We start from the raw sequence: 25,908 nt of genomic DNA on the forward strand, positions 1-25,908 counted from the left end.
GTAAATTCTCAAAATCATTTGAGCATTTTTGATGAAAATGAGAAAAGTAGCTTTTCGCTATCAAAGGGGACCTCCTCCGAATGGGTGATATCAGTTGCTTAGTCATTTGACGAAGGCATGGATCATTCTCATTTGAGAAACGCTATATATCATTCAATTTTTTTTCTTCTTTGGTTTGTTTTTTCCGTCGATCTTGTTTTCCGTGCTGAGCACCAATGCTACCGACGTGCCAGGAAGGCAGCTCCCACACCTGGACCCTACCTATCGACCCATCAACTCATGAACCGGGGACCAACGGCTTTACTTCCCATCCGAAGGAAGGCGTGATCAGAGATGTTATGCCTCAGAACATCCCGGCGGCGCCGACTGGGATTGAACCCAGACCTTCTGGGGTGAGAGGTAATCACGCTTACCACTACACCACCGGCGCCGTTATATATCATTCAATTGAGTGTAACCTACACACAAACGGAGCTCTGGTCGACATTCCGGCAAAAAAGCCAAGCCAACCCGACACCAACCTGACTTCTATAAAACCCCATCCCGATGTTGACCCGACATTGACCCGACATAAACTCAAAATTGACCCGACAACAACACGACATTGAGTCGACATCGACCTTAAAATAACCTTACATTGATCCGACATCGGGTCGACTTGCCTGTTCGGGACCATTTTGCTGGATTTCTTCCATACTCCACTGTCGTATATCAAATGATACTGAGTGACTCAATTGACAGTGACAATGAGCTTCGAATGAAAAAGGGGCGCTTCAAATTATGGTCATGTGAGAATTCGTTTACACAGAATTGATTGAATGGTTGTATTGGTTCATCTTCAATCGATGATATGAAAATTTACAGCACTGCCAATTATATTGTTTCGAACCATAAGAAATCCAAGGCTAAAGGATAGGAAGCTCACTATGCCCCTTAGTGAAAATTTCAAGTTGGACACTTAAAAATGTATTTTTTTTTAAACTATGAAAATCATTTTTCGCCCACAAACTGTTGTTTGAGGATTAATATAAAAAAAATATTGAAGAATTATTAAGGAAATATTGGCACTCGTGGAAAATAGAAGAACTTTGAAAGTGATGATGGTTTCAAAATTTTCCACTGGGAGGTATACGAATGCAATCTTAAAATGCTTTTATTTGCAACAGGAGCATTTTATTTAATTAAAAACTGACATCTATGTATACACCTAAAAATCTGAAAAGATATTATTTTTTCTATATTATATGTCTATTGAGTAATCCTTAAGTTTTCTACTAACGTAGCATTAACCAGATTAAAATAAAATCGAAGACAACAAATCAAGAAGACTGGCAACTCTTTCATTTTCTCATACGAACGCGGGGGCGACCCCGGCGTAGTGGTTAACATCCATACCTCTCACGCCAAAGTCACGAGTTCAAATCTCACCCCCGGACAAGTCACGAATGACCCAAGAGTGTTAAAATGACTATAATAAAAAAAAAAAATCATATGAACGCTATGAGACAGGTACAATCGCGTCATCTGCCGCTCAAAGGTAAATGCTTCGAACGAATTTGATAGCAAAGAGTACATCCTCAGAAGAAGGGTTTGTGTATTTGCTCATTTTTCTATGCGTTGCTTCCACCTTCACTCAAGCGCAGCGTCATTGTATCTGTCGCTTGGATTATGGCAATGATTTGTTGTCTTCGATAAAATGCTTCATTTGCAAAATAAAAGCATTTTAAGATTGCACTCGTATACCTCACCGTGTAAAACTTTGAAACCATCATCACACTCATAGTTCTTATATTCTCCACGAGTGCCAACTTTGATTTGTCAATACGATGGTCCCACTACCCCCCAGTGTGCCTAATTTTTGACAACTTTGTGAAAAAAGTTAGTTTGAAATAAGACCTAAAAAAAAGATCAAGTTATACATAAGTAAACAGTGACCTGATAAGCTAACACTGTAACGCGAGACTCATGGTGGTAAGCTCCAACTCGGATTAACTTGTAATATCGTCCCTGTTTGGATGATCTACAAAATGTTTGCTTAGAGTTGTGTTGAAGTGGAATAGCGGCGGTGTGGCATCCACCAACAAGTTGAAAAATTGAGTCGAGGTCATGTGGCGTGCAGCTGGGGTCTACATGATTTTGCAACGTACTAATGAATGCCACATCGCCGATCACCGCCAGAACAGTGAGCACCCAGTATAAACTATCTAAAAATGCAAAGTTAATTTTGAACAGAATTTCTTTTGTCATCACTCTAGCTTTATAATCATTAGCCATAACCGTGTTTATTTAGCATTGCTGATTTAGCTGATAACATCGTCATCTTATGTGTATGTATGCCTGTGTATGCATGTTTTGGATGACTAGCAATGGTAATCTGAATTGCATTTCACAATTTTTGTGATTCTGAAGTTCACATTACCATTGTTTTATTGGGAAAATGAATTGACGAAAACAATTGTTTTTCTTTTCTTTTTGTTTGTTGAAAGACCAAAATTTGAAATCAATGCTTTTTACAAGGATATATTGACTATATTGTCCATTGCAATTTATTAGTCTAAGTTCAAGAAAAAACTACTTACCCTTCTCCTGCATGGATCAACACCCCGTTATTTGCATGCGCCGTGTTCAGAGACATTTTCCGCAGAGAATTGGAATCGAATCACAACTTAAAATGGGGATTTCACTGTTTTGTCCGACTATTTTCCGATCTTGTTATCAATTTTTCAAGGAATGAGTCACAAGCAGCGTTGCCAGAACTACCGAGAAATCGGTATTGTTTCAGATTTCCCTAATAAAATTGTTATGGTTATTTTGCTTAACGACGTGTTCTGGGTATCTTCCAAACCATTAGTGGAAAAGTTCAATTATTTGGGTTATCGTTCGTTTATGGTTATTTTTTATTAGGGTTTTGAGCTCCATACCGATTATTAATTGAGGATCGATTGACTGTTTTTCTTTCCGAAAAATATCGTTTTAAATTTAACACAGCGTTTTACATTTTACACAATTATTTCAATCGGCTGAATTACAATATTACAAATATCAAATTCAAAAGATAAGCAGAATAACAAAAATAACTTCTTTTGGTTGTCAGGAAGCTGTGAAATAAATAAAATAAAACAGCAGTAAACATACATTCCCTGATAAAAATTTTAGTTTATGGTATTTTTTTAAGATTTGTCCAACAGTCAGCTAAACTTATTGTCCAACTGTCAATCAACCCATCAACCCATCAATCAACCCATTCTGTATTGCGCCCTCCTAACAGGGATTCTCTGTCCCTAAAATATATGCACACTCCACCACCGCTAATTTTGGTAAATAAATCGAAATACCGATTTCTGAGAAACGGCCCTAATAAAAAATAACCATAAACGAACGATAACCCAAATCATTGAACTATTCCACAAATGGTTTGGATGATACCCAGAACACGTCGTTGCAAATTAACCATACAATTTTTATTAGGGGGATAATACTGATTTTATAGAAAAAGTTCTGGCAACTTTGGTCAGAAGCCACACAATCCGTTTTTATTATGATGTTTTGAATCAGACAATAATATGCACAGTAAAAGAGAAATAGTATTTTTTGGTTAAAAACTCGAACGTCATTCGCGAAGAAAATGTACACGGAAAGAAAAAAGTTCCCAGCGGCAGTATACTTTTACCCGAGGGGCGATTCACTTGTGTATTTTCGATACAGGCTTACGTATTGATGAACGTATTGAAGTATTTTTTATCGAATAAACGTGTATTTTGCGTATTAATGTATTATTTTGCACTTTTTGAATATATGTAATTTTCTGTGTATTAGAAAAATAAAAGTGTATTTTTATGCATTAATGTATTGAAAATCAGTTATAAGTGTATTCTGTCAATTCAGTGTTTATGTTTACCACTCGAACCGATAATCAAACGGATCAAACTCACAATGTTGACGTTTTGTTTGACAAATGCACAGCACACGCTAACTTTGAAATACCCACTGATGAGTAGAATTTCACCCAATTTAAAGAAAAGAGGCTTAACTCATAAACTCATTAGGGGCTTGACATTAGTTACGTAGACAGATTTTTGGGATTCTACGATACCTACGTTGACAATTGTCCATACAAAACTTTAAAAATGTGTATGGGCCGTGGATAATTGCCAACTAACCCCTCCCCCCCCCATAGTTCATGAACAGCCCCTTACCTCGCTCATTACGCATAAATAAGCATCTGTTACCAAGTCTGTTACGCCTTCGTTACTTATTTTTGGGTCACAACTACTCATTAATGTTTTTTTATTTAATAAACGAACTAAGGCACTTTTCTTAAAAATGGGTGAAATCCTATTCATTAATGCATTGTTTTGTGATTCGAGCTCGGATTAAAATATAAAATAATAAATTTACGCATTTTGTCCGAATTCAGCATTTTGATTGTACATATTTCGAATTTTTCGTGCAAATGACGAATTATCGTGTATTTTTATTATTCGTCGAATATTTGTGTATTTTTCCGAATTTTGTATTTTTTTGCATTTTTTTGAGTAATGACGAGTTATGATGAATTTTTGTGTATTTTTTTCATTCACGTATTTTTGATTCATTTTTGAGAGCAGTGAATTGCCCCTCGCTTTTACCTACCCGTATAAACGCGAAACATAAATTGACCTTACCTAAAATGGTTAAAAATTGTTTATAATCCCTGCTAAACTTTAACTGAAATGGTTATGGAACCTTACATGAACGTTTGTGTGATAAAGTTTTAACCTTATGTATTATGGTTTTTAGGAAGCGGACCTTAAAAATAATGGGTCGTTAAGAACCATTACCATTCCAAATTCTTGTTTTCTCCATACATTTTCGGAAAGAGAACTATATTAGAACCTTTTAACTTATGGTTTGAGAACTTTAATGGTAATGATTATGGTAGTCAGTTAGGTCCACTAATGGTTTTGTAACATCGATCAACTTTATGTGGAATATATCGCGAATTGGTTGCCTGTAATTTACTGATTACCAATTCACGATATATTCCACGTAAAGTTGAGTGATAATACAAAACCATTAATGGACCTTACTGACTACCATAACCATTACCATTAATGTTCTCAAATCATAAGTAAAAACGTTCTTATATAGTTCTCTTTCTGAAAATGTATGGAGAAAACAAGAATTTGGAATGGTAATGGTTCTTAACAACCCATTATTTGTAAAGTCCAGTTCCAAAAAACCATAATACATAAGGTTGAAACTTTATCATTAAACGTTCATGTAAAGTTCCATAACCATTTCAGTTAAAGTTTAGCAGGGATTATAAACAATTTTTAACCATTTTAGGTAAGGTCAATTTATGGTTCGCGTTTATGCGGGTATTCAAGACTTATTTGCGAGGGGGCGACATATCTAAATCTCAATTCTAGATGCTCGAAAAATCTCACACTAGCGATCAATCTTCTAAAAATCTTCTTTCATTTCTCGCATCTACTGGCATCGCGCATCATCTTTTTGCAGGAAATCTCCAAAATCGTGATAAATCTTCTTTCTATCTACTCAGCGTAAGCGCAGCTAGCCAAAGCAAAACACAATATTTCCTGCATCGTAGATAAAGTCGTCCCCCTTGCTTATTCGTCTCGTTTTTTCCTTCTATATGGTGGCAGAGTTGCGACCTATCACAATCACGATCGTCAAACAGCTGATTGTAGTAACGCTTTGTACATTCCTATCAATGGGCTCGTCGAAGCTCTTTCCATGACCATCCATCAAGTTGACGAAAGAAGTAAAAAGCAACTGGTGAATGTCGTCCCAACAAACAATTTGAGCTGATTAAAGGCTGCATAAGCCATTTTTTAGTCGAAGAAGTATATTTTTGCCTGAATAAGCTCTTATTCCGCTTCCAATGTTTGTTGGGGTCTTCGCTTGTGATCCATCACCGCACAGCAAAAAAATAATTTTGATATCACGTCAAACCGACGTCATTCCCGACAATTACGACACTCATCTGTGCTCGTTTTGAATCAGTTGCTGCTTTGCTTGCATATGTGAGTAAGTTGGTGAGCTTCCATTTATTGTTGCCTGCTTTGTTTGTAACTCACACAGTCGCGCCTGCTGAGACGAACTTGGAATGCGTACACAGAAAAAAAGTTGTTGAATATTACATCTAAACTGCTGCAACCAGGTCAATCCATCGGTTGTGTAATATAACGTTGTAACATAGAGGTAACTTTAAGACTAGTGGGTCCCGAAGAAACGTGCTAAACTTTTTGGCTCAGCTCTGGTACTATCTTCGGTCCCAAGCTAATCGATTCACCCATCGAAACAATCGAAACATAGGAAAAACCAATAACCCCTCATTTTATCTGTCAAACTTTCATAGCGAATCAAAACAAACATCGTGTAGTACTAGAATTTCGACTAGAATGGGATACGTTAATCGATTTGCTTGGGACCAATAGGCTAGTCAAGTAGTGAGCCAATTTAAAATCGTTAGTTTCGTATTGATTGTTGGTAATACCACAGACAAACAGCCATAACACTCACAAGTTGTTCATCGAACAAGCATTTAACGGTCAATTTAAAAGTATCGTAGTTGGTAGTACCGCCACCTGTGGCGCGCATAGTCAATATCCTTGCGTTTGACGTTTACACACTACCGCCATCTGTTCAGCGTACTACCCACCACAGTGTACTCAACAGATGGCGGTAATGTTTTAGCGACGATGTTTTACAGTGAGAAATATTCAATGTGTTATGTCTGTTTGTCTGTGGTAATACCATAGAGGTAACTCTAAGACTAGAAGGTCCCGAAATAAGGTGCTCAACTTTTTGGCTCAGCTCTGGAACTCTCTTCGGTCCCAAGCTAATCGATTCACCCCTCGAAACATAGGAAAAACCAATAACCCCTCATTTTATCTGTCAAACTTTCATAGCACATCAAAACAAACATTGCGTAGTACTAGAATTTCGACTAGAATGGGGTACGTTCATCGATTTGCTTGAGACCAATAGGCTCAAGTAGTGAGCCAATTTAAAATCGATAGTTTCGTATTGATTGTTGGTAATACCGTGCCTTTACTGGCTAGGCTATGAGGCCCCTGAGTTCCTCTGGTATATTTAATTAGAGGATGTTCTTGAATATACAGTCAAACAGCACACAATCTTGTGAAAAACTTCAATGACAGTTGTCCAGCAGTGCTCCCATTTTATTTACAACAGTCCAATGCGTGGTGATTATAAAAAGTCATCATCTGATTTGCCGGTTCAAATTTAGCATAGAAAGAAACATGTGGAGTGTATTAGAGTGAAATTAATCATGTCGAAAAAAAAGATGCCCGACTGGGAGGGACTCGAACCACGAACGTGGTGATTAGCAGAGCTGTGCTTTCTCCACTGCTCTCTTCATGCTTTGTGATATGGATAGGCTAAAAGCAAACAAGAAGCGCTCATTCTCTCGCATACTCGACTACGTTTGCTATTTCTGCTGGAGAGAATCGAGGCAAGTGTGTGCGTCGTTCTACCATGTTATACATAAAAATTAAGGCAAATGCTTGCTTGTGTAGGTGAAAGCACGGAATAAAAAGAAGATTAAAAACCATTGCACAATGGTCCAGAATGCAGATTTAGGTGGAATTATATGTTTTGAGCCTGAAATTGCAACTTTAGACTAAAAGTCTCATCTACAAAGTTGTTTCTTATAGTTAGGCCCTCATTTTTATGACAATGAATTCTAGGGTGGTTCCAATTATCATAAAAATCAAAAATCTAACTTTTTAGTTTGAATAAATTAAGGTATACAATTTTTAAGAACAAAAACTTCTTCGAAGACACTAAATGTCCAAATATTGAAACAAATGTACTAGCACATTTTATTTAAATTTGTCATTAGAATGGTCCTATGAAATCCATCTTTTGACAATGACTTTTTTATTTGAAATTTCTCATAAAAGTCATCTTCTAGAGACTTTTAAAACTCTTTAGGACGAATGTTTTATAGCTGGATTTGTTGCCTGTATCTCTTCTTATAAAAAAGATATGCCCAAATATAGTAAAAAATATGAATAAATTCAAATTGATTTTATACGAGTTTAAAAAATAACATACCTCCAATTTTTTCATATCATTTCTTTCAAATACCGTAAACAACTTTTTTTTGCCCCAACCAGAGATATTAACATTTGAAAAGTGCATATTTTTAGTATAAACACGTCAATAACTCTTGATCGGCGAAAGATATTGACAAGCTTCTTGCGGCAAAAATTTGCGCCTTCTTAAGATCTAAAAGTTATTTCAAGACACCTTTGCTGAGAAATTCGAAATAAGAAAACTAGAGCAAAACAACTGTTTTTTTAAGAGCCACACGGAGAACAAATTATAGCAGACGCAATTATTTTTCCGTTCAAAATAACTATATTGTTCAATTGTTTTAGAGATAACCCGAAACTGTAGTTGATTTGTCCCCCTCGACGACTATATCTACGCTGCAGGAAAGATTGTGTTGTGCTGTGGCTAGCTGATCGCACGCTGAGTAGATAGAAAGAAGATTGATGACGATTCTGAAGATTTCCTGCAAAAAGATGATGCACGATGCAAGTAGATGCGACAAAAAGCAAGAAGATTTTTCGAAGATTGATTCGCTAGTGTGAGATTTTTTGAGCATCTAAAATTGAGATTTAGATGTGTCGCCCCCCTCGGATTTGTCTATACATAGAGGGCAACAACTATAGTCCATAGTTGGCTCATCGGTTGGCTCAACTATATTTTTCAGTAGATGAACAAACGTCAAACTTCGAAATACAACTATGCTTTAGTTGCTTCAAGAAAACTATTGTTAGGAAAGCAAAATTTTACAATGTTTATTAAACGAACTGCTCTTCATTATCGACATGTTAAGGAAGTTTGTTTTGCTTCTTTATGGATCGCAGAAACACAACTGCAAAATCATAAAAAAAAGTGAACAAGAACATTCAGCTTTGATTTGAACCGTGTTCAGCTACGTGAGATCCAGCTATCTTATCGCCTGCCCTACGCATCACAAATTAATAGTATGTGGATTTATGATGATCAGTTGAAACCAAATTATATACATAAATTACATTTGACGGTTGTTATAATTGATCAAAGTTATAGTTGAATTGAGTATAAGATGAACAGTTGAATCTATTAGGGAGATATGATTGAGTTGACGGTCAAATTAATGTTGGAATAACTATAGGTTTCCAACGGCGCCGGTGGTGTAGTGGTAAGCGTGATTACCTCTCACCCCAACAGGCCTGGGCTCAATCCCAGTCAGCGCCGCCGGGATGTTCTGAGGCATAACATCTCTGATCACGCCTTCCTTCGGATGGGAAGTAAAGCCGTTGGTCCCCCCCCGGGTCATGAGTTGATGGGTCGATAGATAGGGTCCAGGTGTGGGAGCTGCCTTCCTGGCACGTCGCACAGTGGCCGGAGGCCGGACGAAACCCAAAATTTTTTTTTTGTTATTTTGAGTATTTTATAATTTTCCAAGCTTTCTTACACTTTGAATAACGTTGTCGCAAAGTTTCATGACTATTGGATGTTATTTTGAATTTTGACAGCACTTTGAAGGCTGCGGTGTCAACAAATTTTAATGATTTTTGGTTCAAAAACTACATTTTTAAGGCTCACTTCAAATGGCTGTTACTCTTCCAATTTTAAACCGATTTGAGCACAACAAGTTTCATTTTGAAGTTTGATGGATAAACTTATTGTTCCATTCAAACCCATCCGTTTAGATTACTCTAAACTATGGAAAATGTTGATAATGTATGGTTAGTGGTATGATGAAACCTTATTTTTTTTGCAAATTCGTACTGTACAATCTTCTGAAACAGTCCGAAAAGGTCACATGATATACATTCTATAGGAAATTTCCTCAACTTTTTGAATTTATGCATCCCGACTTGCCCCTAGTTGCCCCAAGGGGTTAAAAACATATTTTAACCCTGTAACACCCAAGCCTGCTTTTTGGCAAGGTACGCTTAAACTGCTGGGACCAAACATATTGAATTTTCTACCAAATGGTGTGCACATGGTTAGAAAGATACATTGTTTTTCTATCATTTCCATGAACATTTCAAGATAATCCGATGCAAAACCTTTCTGCTAAGTTATGATGAAAACAAATATTCGATGATTTTCTGAAAAATTATTATTTTTCAGATTTTGTCTGTAAAAAGTAAATTTTAATTTACCAGAATTCGCTCATTAATTCTAGACGCAACTGGCAAAATTTGGTGAAAACCTGTGCTATAGTATGCAAGAAATTAAAAAAAACAAATCTTTTTTTACGAAAACTGCTCTAGACCAGCCGAATTGATCTAGATCAAAAAAAATATGTCAATTGTTCATATTTTCATGAAGGCCTATCGAAAGAAATTATATAGAATCAAATAAAAAATTTGGACATACGAGAGTTAATATAAAATGACCGGTATGGAGGACCATGGTGATTAGAAATTCAGAAGTAAATAGACATGTTACAAAAGGATTGGGAAGGGTATCCATTCAGTTTATATGTTTTTTATCGATTTTTTTTTTCAAAAGTGGTTCATTTTGGTTTCAGTTAAGCTAATTTTATTAAGAAAAATAATGGTGTCTTAAAAATACTACTTTCACTCTTAGTCTTTTATAACACTAGCATTATCCTTACTACTTAATCGTCATCTTCATCAAAGATCAACAAATCTTGCACTTCCTTTGGGAAATCACTTTTCGGTTTCGGCTTGTTGTGTCGGAAACTGGATACAACTGGATCTGATGCAACCAACAATCCATGAAAGATGTCAATTATTGTCCGTTCACGGGATCTTTCCAAGAATGGCTTTCACGCATTCGACGAATCTCCTTGTTCATGCTTTCTTGGGCCTCTTCAGAGAGCATACCGATTGGAATTGAAGATTGGTCGATAATTTCACTTCCATGAATCAGTAATTTATGAACTGTTGTTGGCATGTGATACCAACTATACAGTTTTACGTAGTGGTGAGCTGTTTCCGTCACGTATGACTTGAATTTTGAAACATCAATGCTCTCACCACTAGAAATCGCTGTTAGTAAAGTCCGAAATCGCAGTATCAAATCCAAATCAATTCCTGTAATCTCCGAAGATACTTGTGCATTGGCGAAGAATCGTCTAGCCGTATTACCATTGTTGCTGGTGCCAAATCCTGAACGCGGTTTGTCGATGTGTAAACCCAGTCTATTGAAGAATTCATCTTGTATGCGCTTTTTGGCACGGTTGAATTGTTCGATATGAGAAGTTTTCACCCATTTGCAGAAACTGAGCCGATAAGCGATATGCAACAGGCACTCAAAACATCTTATCCAGCAATGTAGACTGCTTAGACCCAGATCTAAGAATTGAGTAACAGGCTTTTTCAACATTTTGTCAATTTCGTTAAATTCCGCTGACGTTGATTTACACAAGTAGCATCTTTGGGCGGATGTTGTGTGTGTTACGGCATTGATGGTTTTACCATCTACCATACTCATGATAAGCTCGAATGTGACACTGAATTCTGTGTCGTTAATTGTTAAAACAAACGGGTGCAACTTTGCGATTTCGGTATTCATCCGATCATATTCTTGACGGGTTGTGTCACTAGTTTCCTTAGCTAATTGTATTGAAACTGGTCGACAGTATCGGGTTGACGATGGATAACAGTTTTCCCAAATTACATTTACCCCTTCAACCAATTTCAATGGAACAAGAGATGTCAAGATAACATTAGCGTCTGAGCTACCAGCTTTTTCAAATTTTTGATTGTACTCAGTTAAAGTTGTACCATCCATTCCCCATTTTAGGATAAGACGTAAATCTTTATGACTCCAATTCATATAGTCTGACTCTACAAGATTGATTAATCTTGATGTAGTGTGGTTCAGAAGCTCTTGCAATTCAATTTCGCAATGTACTTCTGAAGAATTGAAATATTGGTTCGAAGGATAACACTTCTTTTTAGCGGCAGTGATTTTGTCATACGATGGGTAGATGTTTTTCGCTGGTTCTCTCACGATATTATAGCTACGCTTTGATAACTTTGCATCGATAAAAATAGCTAATGCTTGTTCATCAGACAACGTTTGTGAAGTGACACCAGTCTTCAGAATGTTTGCAATGTCCCTCTGACCTTCAGACCGCAAAACGACTTCCGTAGCAAACCGCAACTCACCTATGAAAAGTATGAAATAGATATCTTCAAATATTAATATAATGATGGTGAAGTAAAATGAACCTACTAGAGCTACATGTTCGCCGCAAATCTTCAGTTTTGCGACGCTTGACTCGGTTGCAGTTATCGTCAAACTCCTTTGAAGGACGACCACCTTTATTTCTACCTTCCTCTGATGTTGATGAGCTAGGTCCAGAAAGCACAAGAAAATCTTCGAGCCATTCAGCGTTTGCTTTTAAGAAGCGTTCCTTCATCCGTTTTGCGTTGTTCCATCGACGCAAGAACTCTCGATAGAAGATTGAAATATGTTCCTTACATTCTTCATCAATATTTCCAGCATATGTTGCAATGTAGTTAGTAATTGCAGTACGCTTTTCTTCCGAATCCGGTATAGCATAGACCGCTTCCAGTATGTTTTTTCTTTTTAAGAACATTTCTAATTTAATAAAAAACAATCATTAAATGTAAATAATACATTTTTTCAATATAAGATCAATTACCTTTTGGTTTAGAACACATTTTACGACTGCTTGTTTTACTATTTTTTTTTCAATTCCTGCCGGATAAAGTTCACCGGAAACTTCCAGTATCAAAGTCAACACATTTAAACTTTTTAAACTACTCTGGTATTCGGTTGACGTTTGAACAAGCTTCTAGGAACATCCGCATTTTACATAAGAGCAGCACAGTACTTTCTTATGAAATATTTCAGTGTCATACTGAATACCCGAGTAAAACATCTGAAAGAATGTAAATTTTAGTTTATATTGAATATGGAAACAAAGTCCAAATATCGTGTAACGCGAAACATTTAATTTGGTATGGGACGATCCACAAATGACGTAGCATTTTAGAGGGGAGGGGGTTTCAGAAGTTGTGACCAGCCGTGTATTAGGTATGGAAAAATACGCTACGAGGGGGGAGGGGGGACCTAAAATTGATCAAAAATATGCAACGTCATTTGTGTATCTTCCCTATGGAAACTGAAATGTTTCGCTTTACGTAATGTTTAAACGGCCCCTATATTTGATTATTTAAATTATTACCGGATTCGATGACAAGATAAAATGAACTTAAAAATATCATGTGTTGAAATAACTCAATAAATTATCAGTCATTAAATTTATTCTGATCCGAAAGATTATTTCGCACTTTAGGGGGATTAGTTTGCATTTTTATTGGTTGTTGACTTCAAAAATGAACTCAGCACCCAAAATTAACATAATATGTCATTTTCAGCCAGTTTCATTGACATTTTAGGTTTCGTCCGACTTTTGTTCGCAGTGCCGCCACTGTGCGTCGGTAGCATTGGTGCTCAGCACGGAAAACAAGATCGACGGAAAAAACAAACCAAAGGAAAAAAAAAAAAACTATGGGTTTCTTTCAAACAACAATATTTTTCCATGTGAAAGTAACTATTAGAATTGTTATCTTAACTTAACGAATTTGTTCTCCGTGCACCCTAACTCAATTCAAGAAAATAGCTCTAAATCGGCCAATTTAAGAGATACAAAAAAGTTATTTTCAACAAAGTTGCTTGAAATTAACTCAGCTATAACTTTGATGAAGAATGTATACCTTAATTTATTCAAACAAAAAAGTTAGATTTTTGATTTTAATGTTAATAGGAACCACCCTAGAATTCATGGTCATAAAAAAATGAGGGCCTAACTATAAGGAACAACTTTGTAGAAGAGACTTTTAGTCTAAAGTTTCAATTTCAGGCTCAAAACATATCATTCCACCTAAATCTGCATTCTGGACCACTGTGCATTGCATCGTCTGCAAGGTCAACTTCTAATATTCGCTGCGATGTTCATGAACAGAGGATGATAGAAAACGGACCTAACATTAATTGTAATAAATTTTTGGTTTGCGCGTACGAGATGGTGCCGAAGGCGTTCCAATCTGTGTCGAATCTAATTTTGGCACAATGTGCTGAGTGACTTACCCCTTGGTGAGCTACTTCTAAATATCTAAATCAAATGTAAATTTGAAGCGGATCCTACATGTTTGCTTTTATTGACAATCGTATTGTCAAAACATTATATGTATATTGTCGTCAATACATCGGTATATACAATAATTCTGTATAATGAGAGAGATAGAAGGATTAGTAATTTCTATTTAATTCCACTACCTTATTTGCTTATCCTTGACAGATACGCGCATTTCATCTACAATGTGCAGACTTCTTCAGTGTCTTGTACTAATATTCGACTATCTAGTCGAGTATTAGTACAAGACACTGAAGAAGTTTGCACCAAGGTCTGCACATTGTAGACGAAATACGCGTATCTTTTTTTTTCCACTTTTTTCCGTCGCTCTTGTTTTCCGTGCTGAGCACCAATGCTACCGACGTGCCAGGAAGGCAGCTCCCACACCTGGACCCTACCTATCGACCCATCAACTCATGAACCGGGGACCAACGGCTTTACTTCCCATCCGAAGGAAGGCGTGATCAGAGATGTTATGCCTCAAGAACATCCCGGCGGCGCCGACTGGGATTGAAACCAGGCCTGCTGGGGTGAGAGGTAATCACGCTTACCACTACACCAAATTATACAGATATTCCATTAAGACGCCCACATTCATCAGGAATAATTCTGTATTAACATTATCAATATTATAATATAATTCCCCCTCGTAATACGTGTGGGGTTCGCTTGAGACGTTTTAAAAATTGTACATATTCCTTGGGGTCAAAACTGAAGTTTGTAAATTAGATGCTTTGATGGTTTATTTATGAACTAATTTTTAACAATTCATTTTGTTTTGAGTTGTGATCGGTTTATACCTCGTTCACATTACAGCCTATATCTCGTAATGTAGGCTATCTTGCTATGAGCACTCATACATAAAAATTTCCAGTGAAAACTAGATGTATGAGTGCTTAATGGGGCCTCCCTTAGCCGAGGGGACGACTCTACCCAACAAACAATTCACAGTCACAAATAAGCATACACATTGTATAAATGCTGTATAACAGTGTACAATGCTTAATACATCAGGATGTCGAATTATGTGCTGAAGAAAGCTCATTGAGATAGATAGATGCGCCTTTATTCCGCAGTTTGCTCTGATGTGACTAATTTACTTATTAAAAGCTTTATAAACGTTGACTGTCTTCCTGATTCAGAAACAGAAGTTTGATCTAATAACAAACTGAATAAGTGTAATTTGCACATACATTGTCGCTTTAATTCGACTGTTTTCAATTGCTTTAATAAAATGCTTTATTGGACGTCTTATAAATGTTTTTTAGCTCCATTATAAGATTTCATTGCATTGATTTACAATATTGCTGGATAAAGGTGAATACAGTCAGCAAAATAGCTCTTATACCACTATGTGTCCATGTTTTAGTTGAATGCATTGTAAATGCTTTATAAACGACGTATTAGATTCATTATTGGACAACACTGCTTCAGGCTAACAACAAAACGAAATTGGTAGCATAGTGGTTACCGTTTCCGCTTTCCAAGTAGAAAGTCGCGAGTTCAATCCCAGTCCTCAACCATTTTTTTATTTATTTTCTACGCCTAATTAATTTAAATCGTAATCATAGATCGTATAACTCACGACAACCAATTCATAGATCTATCGAAAAGAATAGCATCCTTTCCATCGAAATTAGATAGATGGAGAGGTAACATTGGTCTCATGTTAAACAACTATGAATGAATTAATCATTCTCACATCTCCTTGAATTGGCTAGAGTTACGGCTGGGAGTGCTGATAGGTTTTCAGATTCAAACTTGTATTACTTATTTTGCTGCCCATATGATGTATTCTAGGATAGCGCAGATGGCAAGGCAAGCGGCTGGTGATCGAAAGGTCATGGTTTTCGAATTCCATCTAACGACATGTGTGTATGTATGAATGCATGTTATAAACTTTTCAAGGATCTATGTGAGGGAGAGGGAGGGTGCGTGCTCCGACGAAATAATGACACAATAATCACTAACGAGAGAACAACCATGCTCTGTCCAGTTCTTATTTTCGGATTAATTATCCCTTAGTTGAATAATCGTTTAATAAATGTATAATAGCGTCTAATTAAACCTTATTTCACATGAGAATCAAGCGTATATACCTACACCACAGACAAACAGACATAACTCTCGCAAGTCGTTCATCGAACAAGCATTTAACCGAGAGGGACGATTCCATCTACGATGCAGAAAATATTGTGTTTTACTGTGGCTAGCTGCGCGTACGCTGAGTAGATAGAAAGGAGATTTACCACGATTTTGAAGATTTCCTGCAAAAAGATGATGCGCGATGCAAATAGATGCGAGAACTGAAAGAAGAGTTTTCTTGATTCGCTAGTGTGAAATTTTTTGAGCATCTAGTATTGAGATTTAGATGTGTCGCCCCCTCGCCCTTAGCTCAGTCGGTAAAGGCGCAGCTACAAAGCAAGACCATGCTGGAGGTGGCTGGGTTCAATTCCCGGTCCGGTCTAGGAATTTTTCGGCTTGGAAAATTTTTCGACGTCCCTGGGCATAGAAGTATGATTGGACTTGCCTTGCCACACAATTATACCAATGCAAAAATGGTGGAAGTGCATCTAGAACACTATGTTGAGAGCACGCAATAAGCTAATATGCGATATGCAATAAGCTTGAAATACGAACACGCAGAAAAATTGATTTTTGTTTCAGGGCCTAATGTATTTTGTTATTGATTCAAACATATTTTATCACTATATCAACAAAACATATTTTTGAATCAACAAAATAGTTTTTAGAATCAACAATCAGATTATTGACTCTACAACCTATTTGTTGATTCAAAAATATTTTTCCTTTAATCAACCGAATAATATATTTAAATCAAGACCAAAAATATATTAGGCCCTGAGCCAAAAATATATCCATTTGAATTTAAAAATCATTTCTCTGCGTGAAGAAGAATAAGAAGAAGAATGGTGCTCATTGCATTGCAAGACAGTGTATATCTCGTGAATAAAAATGTGAAATTTTCTAAAGTAGTGCCGATTATTAGTACATTAACCCCTACTGCACACTGGTGCCCATTCTACTGAGAGAACTGTGGATCGATGCCAACTGCGTGCTAGGCATCTACCTACCGGTTTCACAAAATTATTGAATCAATGCAAATATAAACACTTATTTTCTTCTCTGTTTTGGTCTCTCAGCGAGAAATGGGGGTGATGTTGTTTGTGTTTCCACATTTCTCCCATCGAACAAGAGCGCGGAAAAACTGAGATTGCAACATGCGCAAAGGGACTCAATTTATGTCATATTTTTCTGCACCAGCATTCAACCTCGAGCAGACATATCGGAACGATCGGAAGAGTGAATATTTTTATTAAAGTGATTGCTTATGATTATTTTTTCGGGATAAGAATGCTAAATTGCGACATTCAGTTTGTGCATTGATGGATTCAAAATGTGGTTACGATGATGCACGACTTTGTTTCGCCAGAAAAAAATCAGTTTGATGCAGCAGAGGTGTATTCATTTGATAGACTAGGCGAAGCAAGATACTCCTGAATATCGATTTTGTGCAAAGCTAAAGACTGATCGAAATGAATTTGTTATAAATTGTGCTGTGGTGGATCAGCATTTGCATATTACTGGACAGCATTTGTGAAACCTCAGTGATTGAGTGATAAACTCGCGTTTGGCATCGTTATTAAAAATAATATGATGGAGGCTTCAGAAAACGCTGGTAACACATCGTATGAACCCTTGGAAGGGCGAAGGGCTTTCGATACTTCTGACAGTCCGGAGATGGAGGGTGGTGGACCACCGAAGGATAGGAGGAAGCTAGTATTTTTTGCTTTGATGACGGCCGGCGTGGGGTTTGTGCTACCGTATAACAGGTGTGTGAGGAATAATGATGGGAATATGATGAAGTGTATTTTAACCCGTTCATGACCGTTCAGCGAGCCGTTCAGAGTTATTATAACATGTTATTGCGATATCTTGACTGTGGTTTCTGTGGTGCAATTATTTGGGAACCGTTATAACATGTTATAACTGCTTAGTCTGGCCAGTGCTTTAACTAGATAATTCTATAATTCTAAGCTCACCCAATGTGCCAGGGTTCAATCCCAACCAAATTCGCTAGGGTGAAAAAAATGAAATTGTGGTAAAATTTTCCGGTAAATGATGGTGGTGTTAGTTTTCGTGGGCGAGTTATCAGTTTCGTTTAGTAAATTTACGTTTGAAGGCATTGCATTGTTTACAAATGTACTGACGTCGATTTAAATATTCACTCGAGATTTGTTTTATCACACGGGAAAAATCCGAAATGAGAAAAATTACACTTGATTTCATGAGCATAGCGTATTTTCATGTTATGAAAATACACCATGAATAATATAATATTCATGATATCATGAGCTATGTTTGCGTAATGCACCAAAGATTCCCGAAATATTGAATCATCCGAGTTAAATTCATGAACTAAATTCATGAAATTAACTTTTAGCTTTTAATCCAAAATATGTAAAAAAATAAATTAAATATTATAGCATCATACTGGATTCGAACCAAGAACTTTACAATCATAAAAAACCCATACTTTGACCACTAGACTAGTACTTCTATAAGAAGGATGACAAAAGGCATATTAGAGATACCTATGTAGTGCGGTGAACACGGCTTTCCAGGTAACGCTTGAAGCGGTCATGATTCCGCTGCATTATATGAAATCATGAATATCCATAGCGAAATCATGAATCATTGCTATGATTTCATGGGATGGCAAGTTTTTTTTTTATTCATGAAATGGAATCGGATGTTTTCCCGTGCAGGTACTGCAGCGGGATGTCACAATTACATCGGATGAACTTTTTGACAGTCCAGCAGTACTGTTTACAAGCAGTTAGAAGTTTCTTCGAATTTGTTTTTTAATTTCTGGATTTTAATTTGAAAATTGTCAAGAAAATGCGCGGTGAAAGGATGTTTCTCGCGGACATTGCAGAATTGTGTTTTGCATCTCACTGCAGTCTGAAAAATTATCGAGAAAATCTGCGCAATAAATAATCTACAAGTCCACGTAAACAGCACGACTGAATTGTCAGCCGATTGAGGTGGTACAAAACCTTACTATTACAATTTTTTTTTGTATGGCTCGTCACAGTTTCCAAAAACCCCCCTCCCCCCTCCCCCCCTAAAAGTGTGACATAATTAATGGACGATCCCTAATTGAATGTTGATAATTACATACCGTCAAACGGGGGCAATCGGCGGTGTGTGATATTCCTAAATGTTTTTTTTTTTTCAAGTGCAATATTTTTGTTGTTTCAGGGCAAAGGAATGTATTCTATTTCAACATCATTCAACACACAAAAGTATTAGATATGCACAAAAACTTTGAGAAACCCCAGTGATCAAATTGGGTGAAGGAACAGATTTTTGACCTAGCATTAATTTTCGAACGTTTTGCCCAAAAAAGGGCTAAATATAAACCTTTTCCATGCAATTTATACTCGATTCGCCTAATTTTCTTGTATCAGATGATTTGAAAATGATTAAGTTGCTTTATGCGTTAAACTCAAGGTTTTATTTTTTATAAATTTGTATGGAAGGGTCAAAATCTAGTGCTAGGTCGAAAATTAGTACGTTTAACCACAGAGAACAGACGTCCAACTTCGGTCAGAAACTTTTGTAAAGATAAGTGGGAACATCGCCGTTACGTGGCGTAGCATCTCCTGATTTCCTCTATAAATTTTCCACTTTCGACCAATTTGGCGTTAGTATTGATAAATTTTCTGTTGAAAATTGCCACTTGGCGCTACCAGCACTTAGTGTCTAGTGTAATCAGGTTGTCAAAGAGGTTTTTTAAGTGGGGAAGTCGCCGTTTTCACTAGTTTTTAGAGAAATTTTGTTCGAGCCTCAACGTCTGTTCTCTGTGGTTTAACCTACACACCCGTTGATCAATTTGAACCCATTAATCAACAATTGACAATCGACTTGTAGTCATCCAATTCTTTCCTCATAAATCAAACAAAACAAAAGATAAGCATTTTTGCTTTTGAACCCCACTGCCATGCGTCTGATTTGGATTTTTTTAATTGAGTATTAATAGCATTAATTAAATTATTGCACATTTTGCATAATCCGTATTTTTTAACTGTATTTTTTTTTAATGAAGGAATTTGGTTATGATCTGGATTTCCGGGAGAATTTTAAAGTTTGTGTGTTTTTATGTTACGTAAGGTGGGGCAAGATAAGTCACGGGGCAAGTGGGTCAATAAGTACATTTATTAATTGATTTGATTGTCAATATCAACAGGTTCAATGGAATCCCAATGATGGTGTGCCTTTTCAAACCAGCATCATGCTTAATTGATATTGACAAATTATGGTTTTGATCTTTAAGATGATTCTGCATACTTACTTTCGGAAGGCTTTCATGTCATTATGAAAAAATGGTAGGGATCATTTGATCTAGATCAATTTAGCGTTTCTATAGCAGTTTTTGTTAAAATATTTTTTTTTTCAATTTTTCCACGACGGGTGCAAGAATTACAATTAGACTTGGGCCAGTCACTTGGCCAGTTGAAACTGAAATTGTCAGAAAATTCTGATCGGTCTCATATTCTCATCAGTCTAACTTATTTCAAGCAGTCACTCAAATGGCACATAAATAGTGTAGCATTTAAACCATTGCCTTGGTACAGCATTTGTTGATAAAATCATTTATTTTTGTTTCAGCTCTTATAACTTACCCTGCCAAAGGGTGGGTTTGAGCAGTACAGGTGTAGTAAATTTTTGCACGGTCTTCAATAAAGTGGTTCTGCGTAGTTTGCTCAATGTTAAGTATCAGCCATAGGAAATGTTAAGTAACGTGGGATGTTGACATGCCATACGCTTTCTCATATGAACATTACAATTGTTTTGCAAACCTAAACTGTAACAAAATTCTTTTAAATTTGGCTCAGTTGAGCACCTCAATACAAATAGAATGAACGGTGGGAACCGGGGGTTTTGAACTACCATACATGCTTGATCCACCCTAACGGTCACGTTTTTCACTTAAGTATACGTCCGAAAAGCGTTTTCAGATTTTGGAATCATCAACTAATTTCTTATGTACAGATAGGATCATAAGTAAATTTATTCGAGCTTTCTTCTTCTACAGTTTCATTATAGCATCCGATTATTGGCAGTCTCGATTTCCGGGCCAATCTGTAGCGTTGGACATGTCGATGACGTACATCATCGTAGCATTGGGCGCTGTACTACTGAACAATGTGTTTCTATCGCTGGCGCCGTTTCGAGTGCGTGTTGCATTCGGTAAGTAGTCGCTATAGGGAATCGAATGTTACTGGTTAACAATTGATTATTTCTACTAGGATATGCGGTGTCCTTCACTACACTAGTTTTCGTCGCACTTTGTGAAGTAGCTTGGCACATGTTCAGCGCTAAAACGGCATACTCCGTCAATTTGGCTGCTGTTTCGTTGGTGGCTATGGGATGCACAATACAGCAATCAAGTTTTTACGGATTCGCAAGTATGTTACCGAAGCAGTACACACAGGCTGTGATGGCGGGAGAGAGTATGTCCGTTCTGATGGGATTAATTACCCGAGTGTGATGTATACTTTCTTTTTAGGCATTGCTGGATTTTTGGTTTCTTCCAATCGCGTTGTAACAAAACTACTTATTAAAAGCGATCGAGCATCAACAGCAATATTTTTCCTAACGTCGACAGTTTACATAGCCTTCAGCTATGTACTACATTCCATAACTACTCATTCCCCATTTGTACGGTATCACATGAAGGCTTGTGCCAAAATTGTACTTCGACCTGACGACGACCATACACTGGTTTGTTGATGCTTATTTTGATCACATTTGTATCGGTACAACAACAGTTTTTTTTTTATTTTCCAGAGTGATACTATAGACAATGAGTTATCAACTGCACGGTATGGCGTGTTATCCCTGGAGTCTAGTCCACCGGTTCATATAACACCTGGAACTACAACGCTCAGTTTTAGGTAGTTTTCAGATTATTTCCTGTTTTAACAGTATATTAAACTACATGGGGTTTTACAGTAATCCAGTGTACGAACTATCCAATCCAAGTGGTGGTGAAAATGTGCTGGAGACAAACATCAACAATCTAACGTCTACTACAACTAGTGTAACAACTAATAACAATACAACCAACCGCCCGGTCACGTCACCCACATCTGCAACGGCATCACATGATGTTCCGAACGTTGCCTTCAAAGTCGAACACGTGATGACTCCAGATATTTGCAGTGCCGGTCGTTGCGGCAGTTTTCGAAGTTTGTTTACACAATGTTGTGAGTACGAATTAAACAAAATCTAACATACTCTAATCCACAGGTGGTCTCGAGTCGCGATGGAAGGTAGCTCACGCCATCTACCCGTATATGGCTTGCATAGCACTTGCATATTGTGTTACTCTCTCCTTGTATCCGGGAATAGAGTCGGAAATAATTTCTTGCAATTTGGGAACGTGGATGCCAGTGCTACTCATGTTTACGTTCAATACATCCGATGTAGTGGGAAAACTACTGGCTGCAGTACCATACAGCTGGTCTCGAAGACAGCTTATTCTAATGTCCGGCTTAAGAGCTTTGCTTGTACCACTCATACTACTGTGTTGTTCACCGCGCGATCAACCTGTCATTGCTGGAGAAGCATCAGCGTTCGTTTTTACTGCTGCTCTTGGCGTTACTAACGGATTGGCTGGAAGCTTGCCTATGATGCTCGCGCCAGACAAGGTCTCAGCCACACTACGTGAAGTCACCGGTAACATGATGACACTTTCGTACAATTTGGGACTGACAGCCGGTTCGCTGGTTGGATACGTTTTCGAGTCTATGTTGGGTCCACAACTACCTAACCCATGCCCACAATATCCATTTGTTCCTCCTAAGCCCAATCAACCACCGTTCAGCAACCTAAGCATTAGTAGTTCAACAAGCTCTACAACACTAGCGACAGCAATTCTCACTACTTTGTCATCAGCAATATTTCAAACTAGCACAACAACTCTCAATCCAGAGATTACTAGCAGCATATCATCAGCCGTGACGTCCACGGTACCGCAATCAACCACAGTATTAAACCAGTTGCCAACAAGCGTAGATACAGAAGCAAGTAGCTCATTTGATGCCAGCAATTTAGTGACAATAGCAACAACTGTAGTGTTTAATGCAACCCAGTCCATTCTAGAGGTATCCACCATACGCTAGACAACGCTACACTACAGCAAATCGTTAGAAGACAAAGCTTTCAAATAGCGTCGAATGCTCTGTACTGATATGAAAAGACGAACAAAATCCTAGAAGAGCTTTAATCAACTGACTGTAAAATAATTATAGTTTTCCGTTGAGGGTTTTCAAAGATAAAACGCGAGAAAGTTTAACAAAGTCGCAATATCGTCGTTCCAATGATAAGTCACTTTTTCTGCTCTTAATGGACAAGGCATAACTAGGCAGGTTCATTGATATTATTTCTTGTAACATAGTAGTACATACATCTAAGTAGTTGGTAAATTGAATGTATGTGCGACCGGATGTGACGAAAAATGTAGTGGCATTAGCATAAGTGTTGAATACTGGAAGGTCATCGTGAACTGAGAATCTGGAAGCATCTTAGCTAGATCTTGAAAAAATTGAGTCATGAAATGGATTAGAACATATTTATATGACAGCAACAAAACAAAAACACACACTCACACATACACAAACAAAACAAAAACTCCCATCGGGGCTCAATATCACGGTAAGGTGACGCTCTAGTGGCTAGAAAAAGCAAAATAATAAAGAAAAATAGCATATTTTAATCTATAGAATAGATTAATCATTCAATATCCTGATGACTGTTGATCCATGAAACAATATATAAGTTGCACTTTATTCAGCTGCAGGTGCATGACTCTACTTCGCGAGGAATTACCCTCGAATGAAACGCTTAAAGACAATTGACACCATCTTCAACCAGAGGTTGCATAGTAACCTAACAAGCTTCACAATATGAACAAAGCATTCCGAAACAATAACTTCTATCGACTATACACAGCAAAACATTAATTTCAATATCACATCAAATTGGATGCACTTCAATCGTGTTGAAAATATAGTGTTTTATTACTTGCCAAAAAGGATAAAATTATCATTAATACAGTGCATGAGCTGACATTACGCTGCTTATACTGCATTTGTTTATTTTTGTGGCCATAAAAATTACATGAGATTTTTGACATGATTGAAGTGCATCCTCTTGGATGTAATATTTTTATTTATTTACGGCTGTGTGCGTGATCGTGTGATCTAGGTACCGAGAGGTACGTCTGCTGCTGCTGCTGGTTTTTGCAATAGCTGAGAGCGAACTCTGCGAAATTATTTATTTTATTAAATCTTGGTTTTTGACGTAGGACTACGTCTGTAATTTCTATATGGGGGTAAACTTTGTGAAAACCGAATATGGAACATGTAACCAAATTATGAAAGATTTTGAACAGTAATAACTCAGCTGTCCCTGGACCAATTTCAATAATTTTATCACCAATCGATCAGAAATATTCCTTCGTATCTGTTAAACTTAAGACTTTATCATTTTTCAAAATGTCACTAATGAAAATTGCACGAATATACAACTGTTGCTAAGATAATTAAAATTATCACCGATTGCCTGCAAAAAGTGATTTCCCTAGCACAGATTTCAAAGTTGAATTCCATCCGGTCTCACCAAACGGTGTTTATTCAATCACTGCGTGGTGAGTGCTGGTGTTCTCTAGTACACAACGAAAAACTGCCTGCAAGCAGCGAGCTGCAACCCACATGAGCATCCATAGAAGGAGGAAGAAGCCGCACCGCTATTGATCGGAATCAGTAGCTCTTCGTGAGCAAAGTTGCTAAAGAGTTGCTATCACAATCACGATCATCAACCAGCTGATGGTAGTAACGCTTTGTACATTCCTATCAATGTGCTCGTCGAAGCTCTCGTCATGACCATCCATCAAGTTGACGAAAGATGTAAAAAGCAACTGGTGAATGTCATATTCGGTTGTGATCCATCACCGATCTGGTCATTTCCGACAATCACGATACTCATCTGTGCTCGTTTTGAAGCAGTTGCTGCTTTGCTTGCTTATGTGAGTGTGTTGGTGAGTGAGTCCAACAGCTTGCGTTTAGTGTTGCCTGCTTTGTTTGTAACTCACACAGTTGTGCCTGCCGAGACGAACTTGGAGTACGAAGGCATTGTTTTCATTTTCTTCTGTCGTTTCGCTTTTTCTCATAATCTTACTGCAGAAGAAGTCTGTTTTCGTTGTACTTTTCATCATCAGCAGCGAGTGTAACGTTTTGCTTGTGAGCAGCGACCATTACTTGTGATTGTTGTTTGCCATGGCTGTACCTCTCACTGCGGGACAAAACGTTCTGCCAGCGATAGTCGGTTGATGCGTAGACGAGTGTCACGTGTGTGTCATGATAATTTGCATCACTGTTCGTGAGTCGCTGTGGGCCATCTATGTCAAGTGTGTCATACTTAAGAGTGTAAACAGAGAGAACCCCGCTCAAATTCCTATTTTACCTTTGGTTTGGTTCCGTGCTGAGCACAAATGCTACCGACACCAGGGAGGCAGATTCCACCACCTGATCGTCCTGCATAATTTCTTGAAATATTGGATGTTTTGTTAATTTTCAGGAAATTTTTAAAATCTTAAATTTGAAAATATCGATATAGGGTGAAATTGATCAAACCATCAA

At 37.4% G+C, this 25,908-nt stretch overlaps 3 protein-coding genes across 6 annotated transcripts in view; 1 reads left to right on the top strand and 2 right to left on the bottom strand.

Moving 5' to 3' along the window:
* Nucleotides 1–23,951, top strand: part of Ent3 (equilibrative nucleoside transporter 3) — a 45,076-nt gene extending 21,125 nt beyond the window's left edge. Inside the window, exons 2-8 of one of the 2 annotated variants that reach the window (XM_065232972.1) lie at nucleotides 17,500–18,030; nucleotides 21,300–21,454; nucleotides 21,514–21,717; nucleotides 21,774–21,988; nucleotides 22,055–22,161; nucleotides 22,220–22,455; nucleotides 22,517–23,951. In XM_065232972.1, the coding sequence (XP_065089044.1) occupies nucleotides 17,852–18,030; nucleotides 21,300–21,454; nucleotides 21,514–21,717; nucleotides 21,774–21,988; nucleotides 22,055–22,161; nucleotides 22,220–22,455; nucleotides 22,517–23,391 (1,971 nt within the window). In that variant the 5' untranslated portion in view covers nucleotides 17,500–17,851 and the 3' untranslated portion in view covers nucleotides 23,392–23,951. Of the gene's footprint in view, nucleotides 1–17,480; nucleotides 18,031–21,299; nucleotides 21,455–21,513; nucleotides 21,718–21,773; nucleotides 21,989–22,054; nucleotides 22,162–22,219; nucleotides 22,456–22,516 lie in introns of those variants that run through there. The other variant, XM_065232971.1, reaches the window with a different exon arrangement.
* Wbp2 (WW domain binding protein 2) overlaps nucleotides 1–25,908 on the bottom strand; it is an 86,088-nt gene that overhangs the window by 6,086 nt on the left and 54,094 nt on the right. For 2 of the 3 annotated variants that reach the window (XM_065232988.1, XM_065232990.1), the window contains exon 1: nucleotides 2,580–2,691. In XM_065232988.1, coding sequence (XP_065089060.1) covers nucleotides 2,580–2,635 — 56 coding nt within the window. In that variant the 5' untranslated portion in view covers nucleotides 2,636–2,691. Of the gene's footprint in view, nucleotides 1–2,579; nucleotides 2,692–25,908 lie in introns of those variants that run through there. The other variant, XM_065232989.1, reaches the window with a different exon arrangement.
* The window catches only part of LOC135710417 (peritrophin-1-like), a 53,850-nt gene continuing 46,163 nt past the window's right edge, over nucleotides 18,222–25,908 (bottom strand). The window contains exon 2 of the mRNA XM_065232992.1: nucleotides 18,222–18,235. Within this exon, the coding sequence (XP_065089064.1) occupies nucleotides 18,231–18,235 (5 nt within the window). The 3' untranslated portion in view covers nucleotides 18,222–18,230. The remainder of the gene's footprint in view (nucleotides 18,236–25,908) is intronic.

The sequence above is a fragment of the Ochlerotatus camptorhynchus genome, unplaced genomic scaffold (genome assembly GCF_037179485.1).
Source record: "Ochlerotatus camptorhynchus isolate MF236.1 unplaced genomic scaffold, CSIRO-AGI_Acam_v1.1 ptg000380l, whole genome shotgun sequence".
Taxonomy (NCBI): Eukaryota; Metazoa; Arthropoda; class Insecta; order Diptera; family Culicidae; genus Ochlerotatus; species Ochlerotatus camptorhynchus.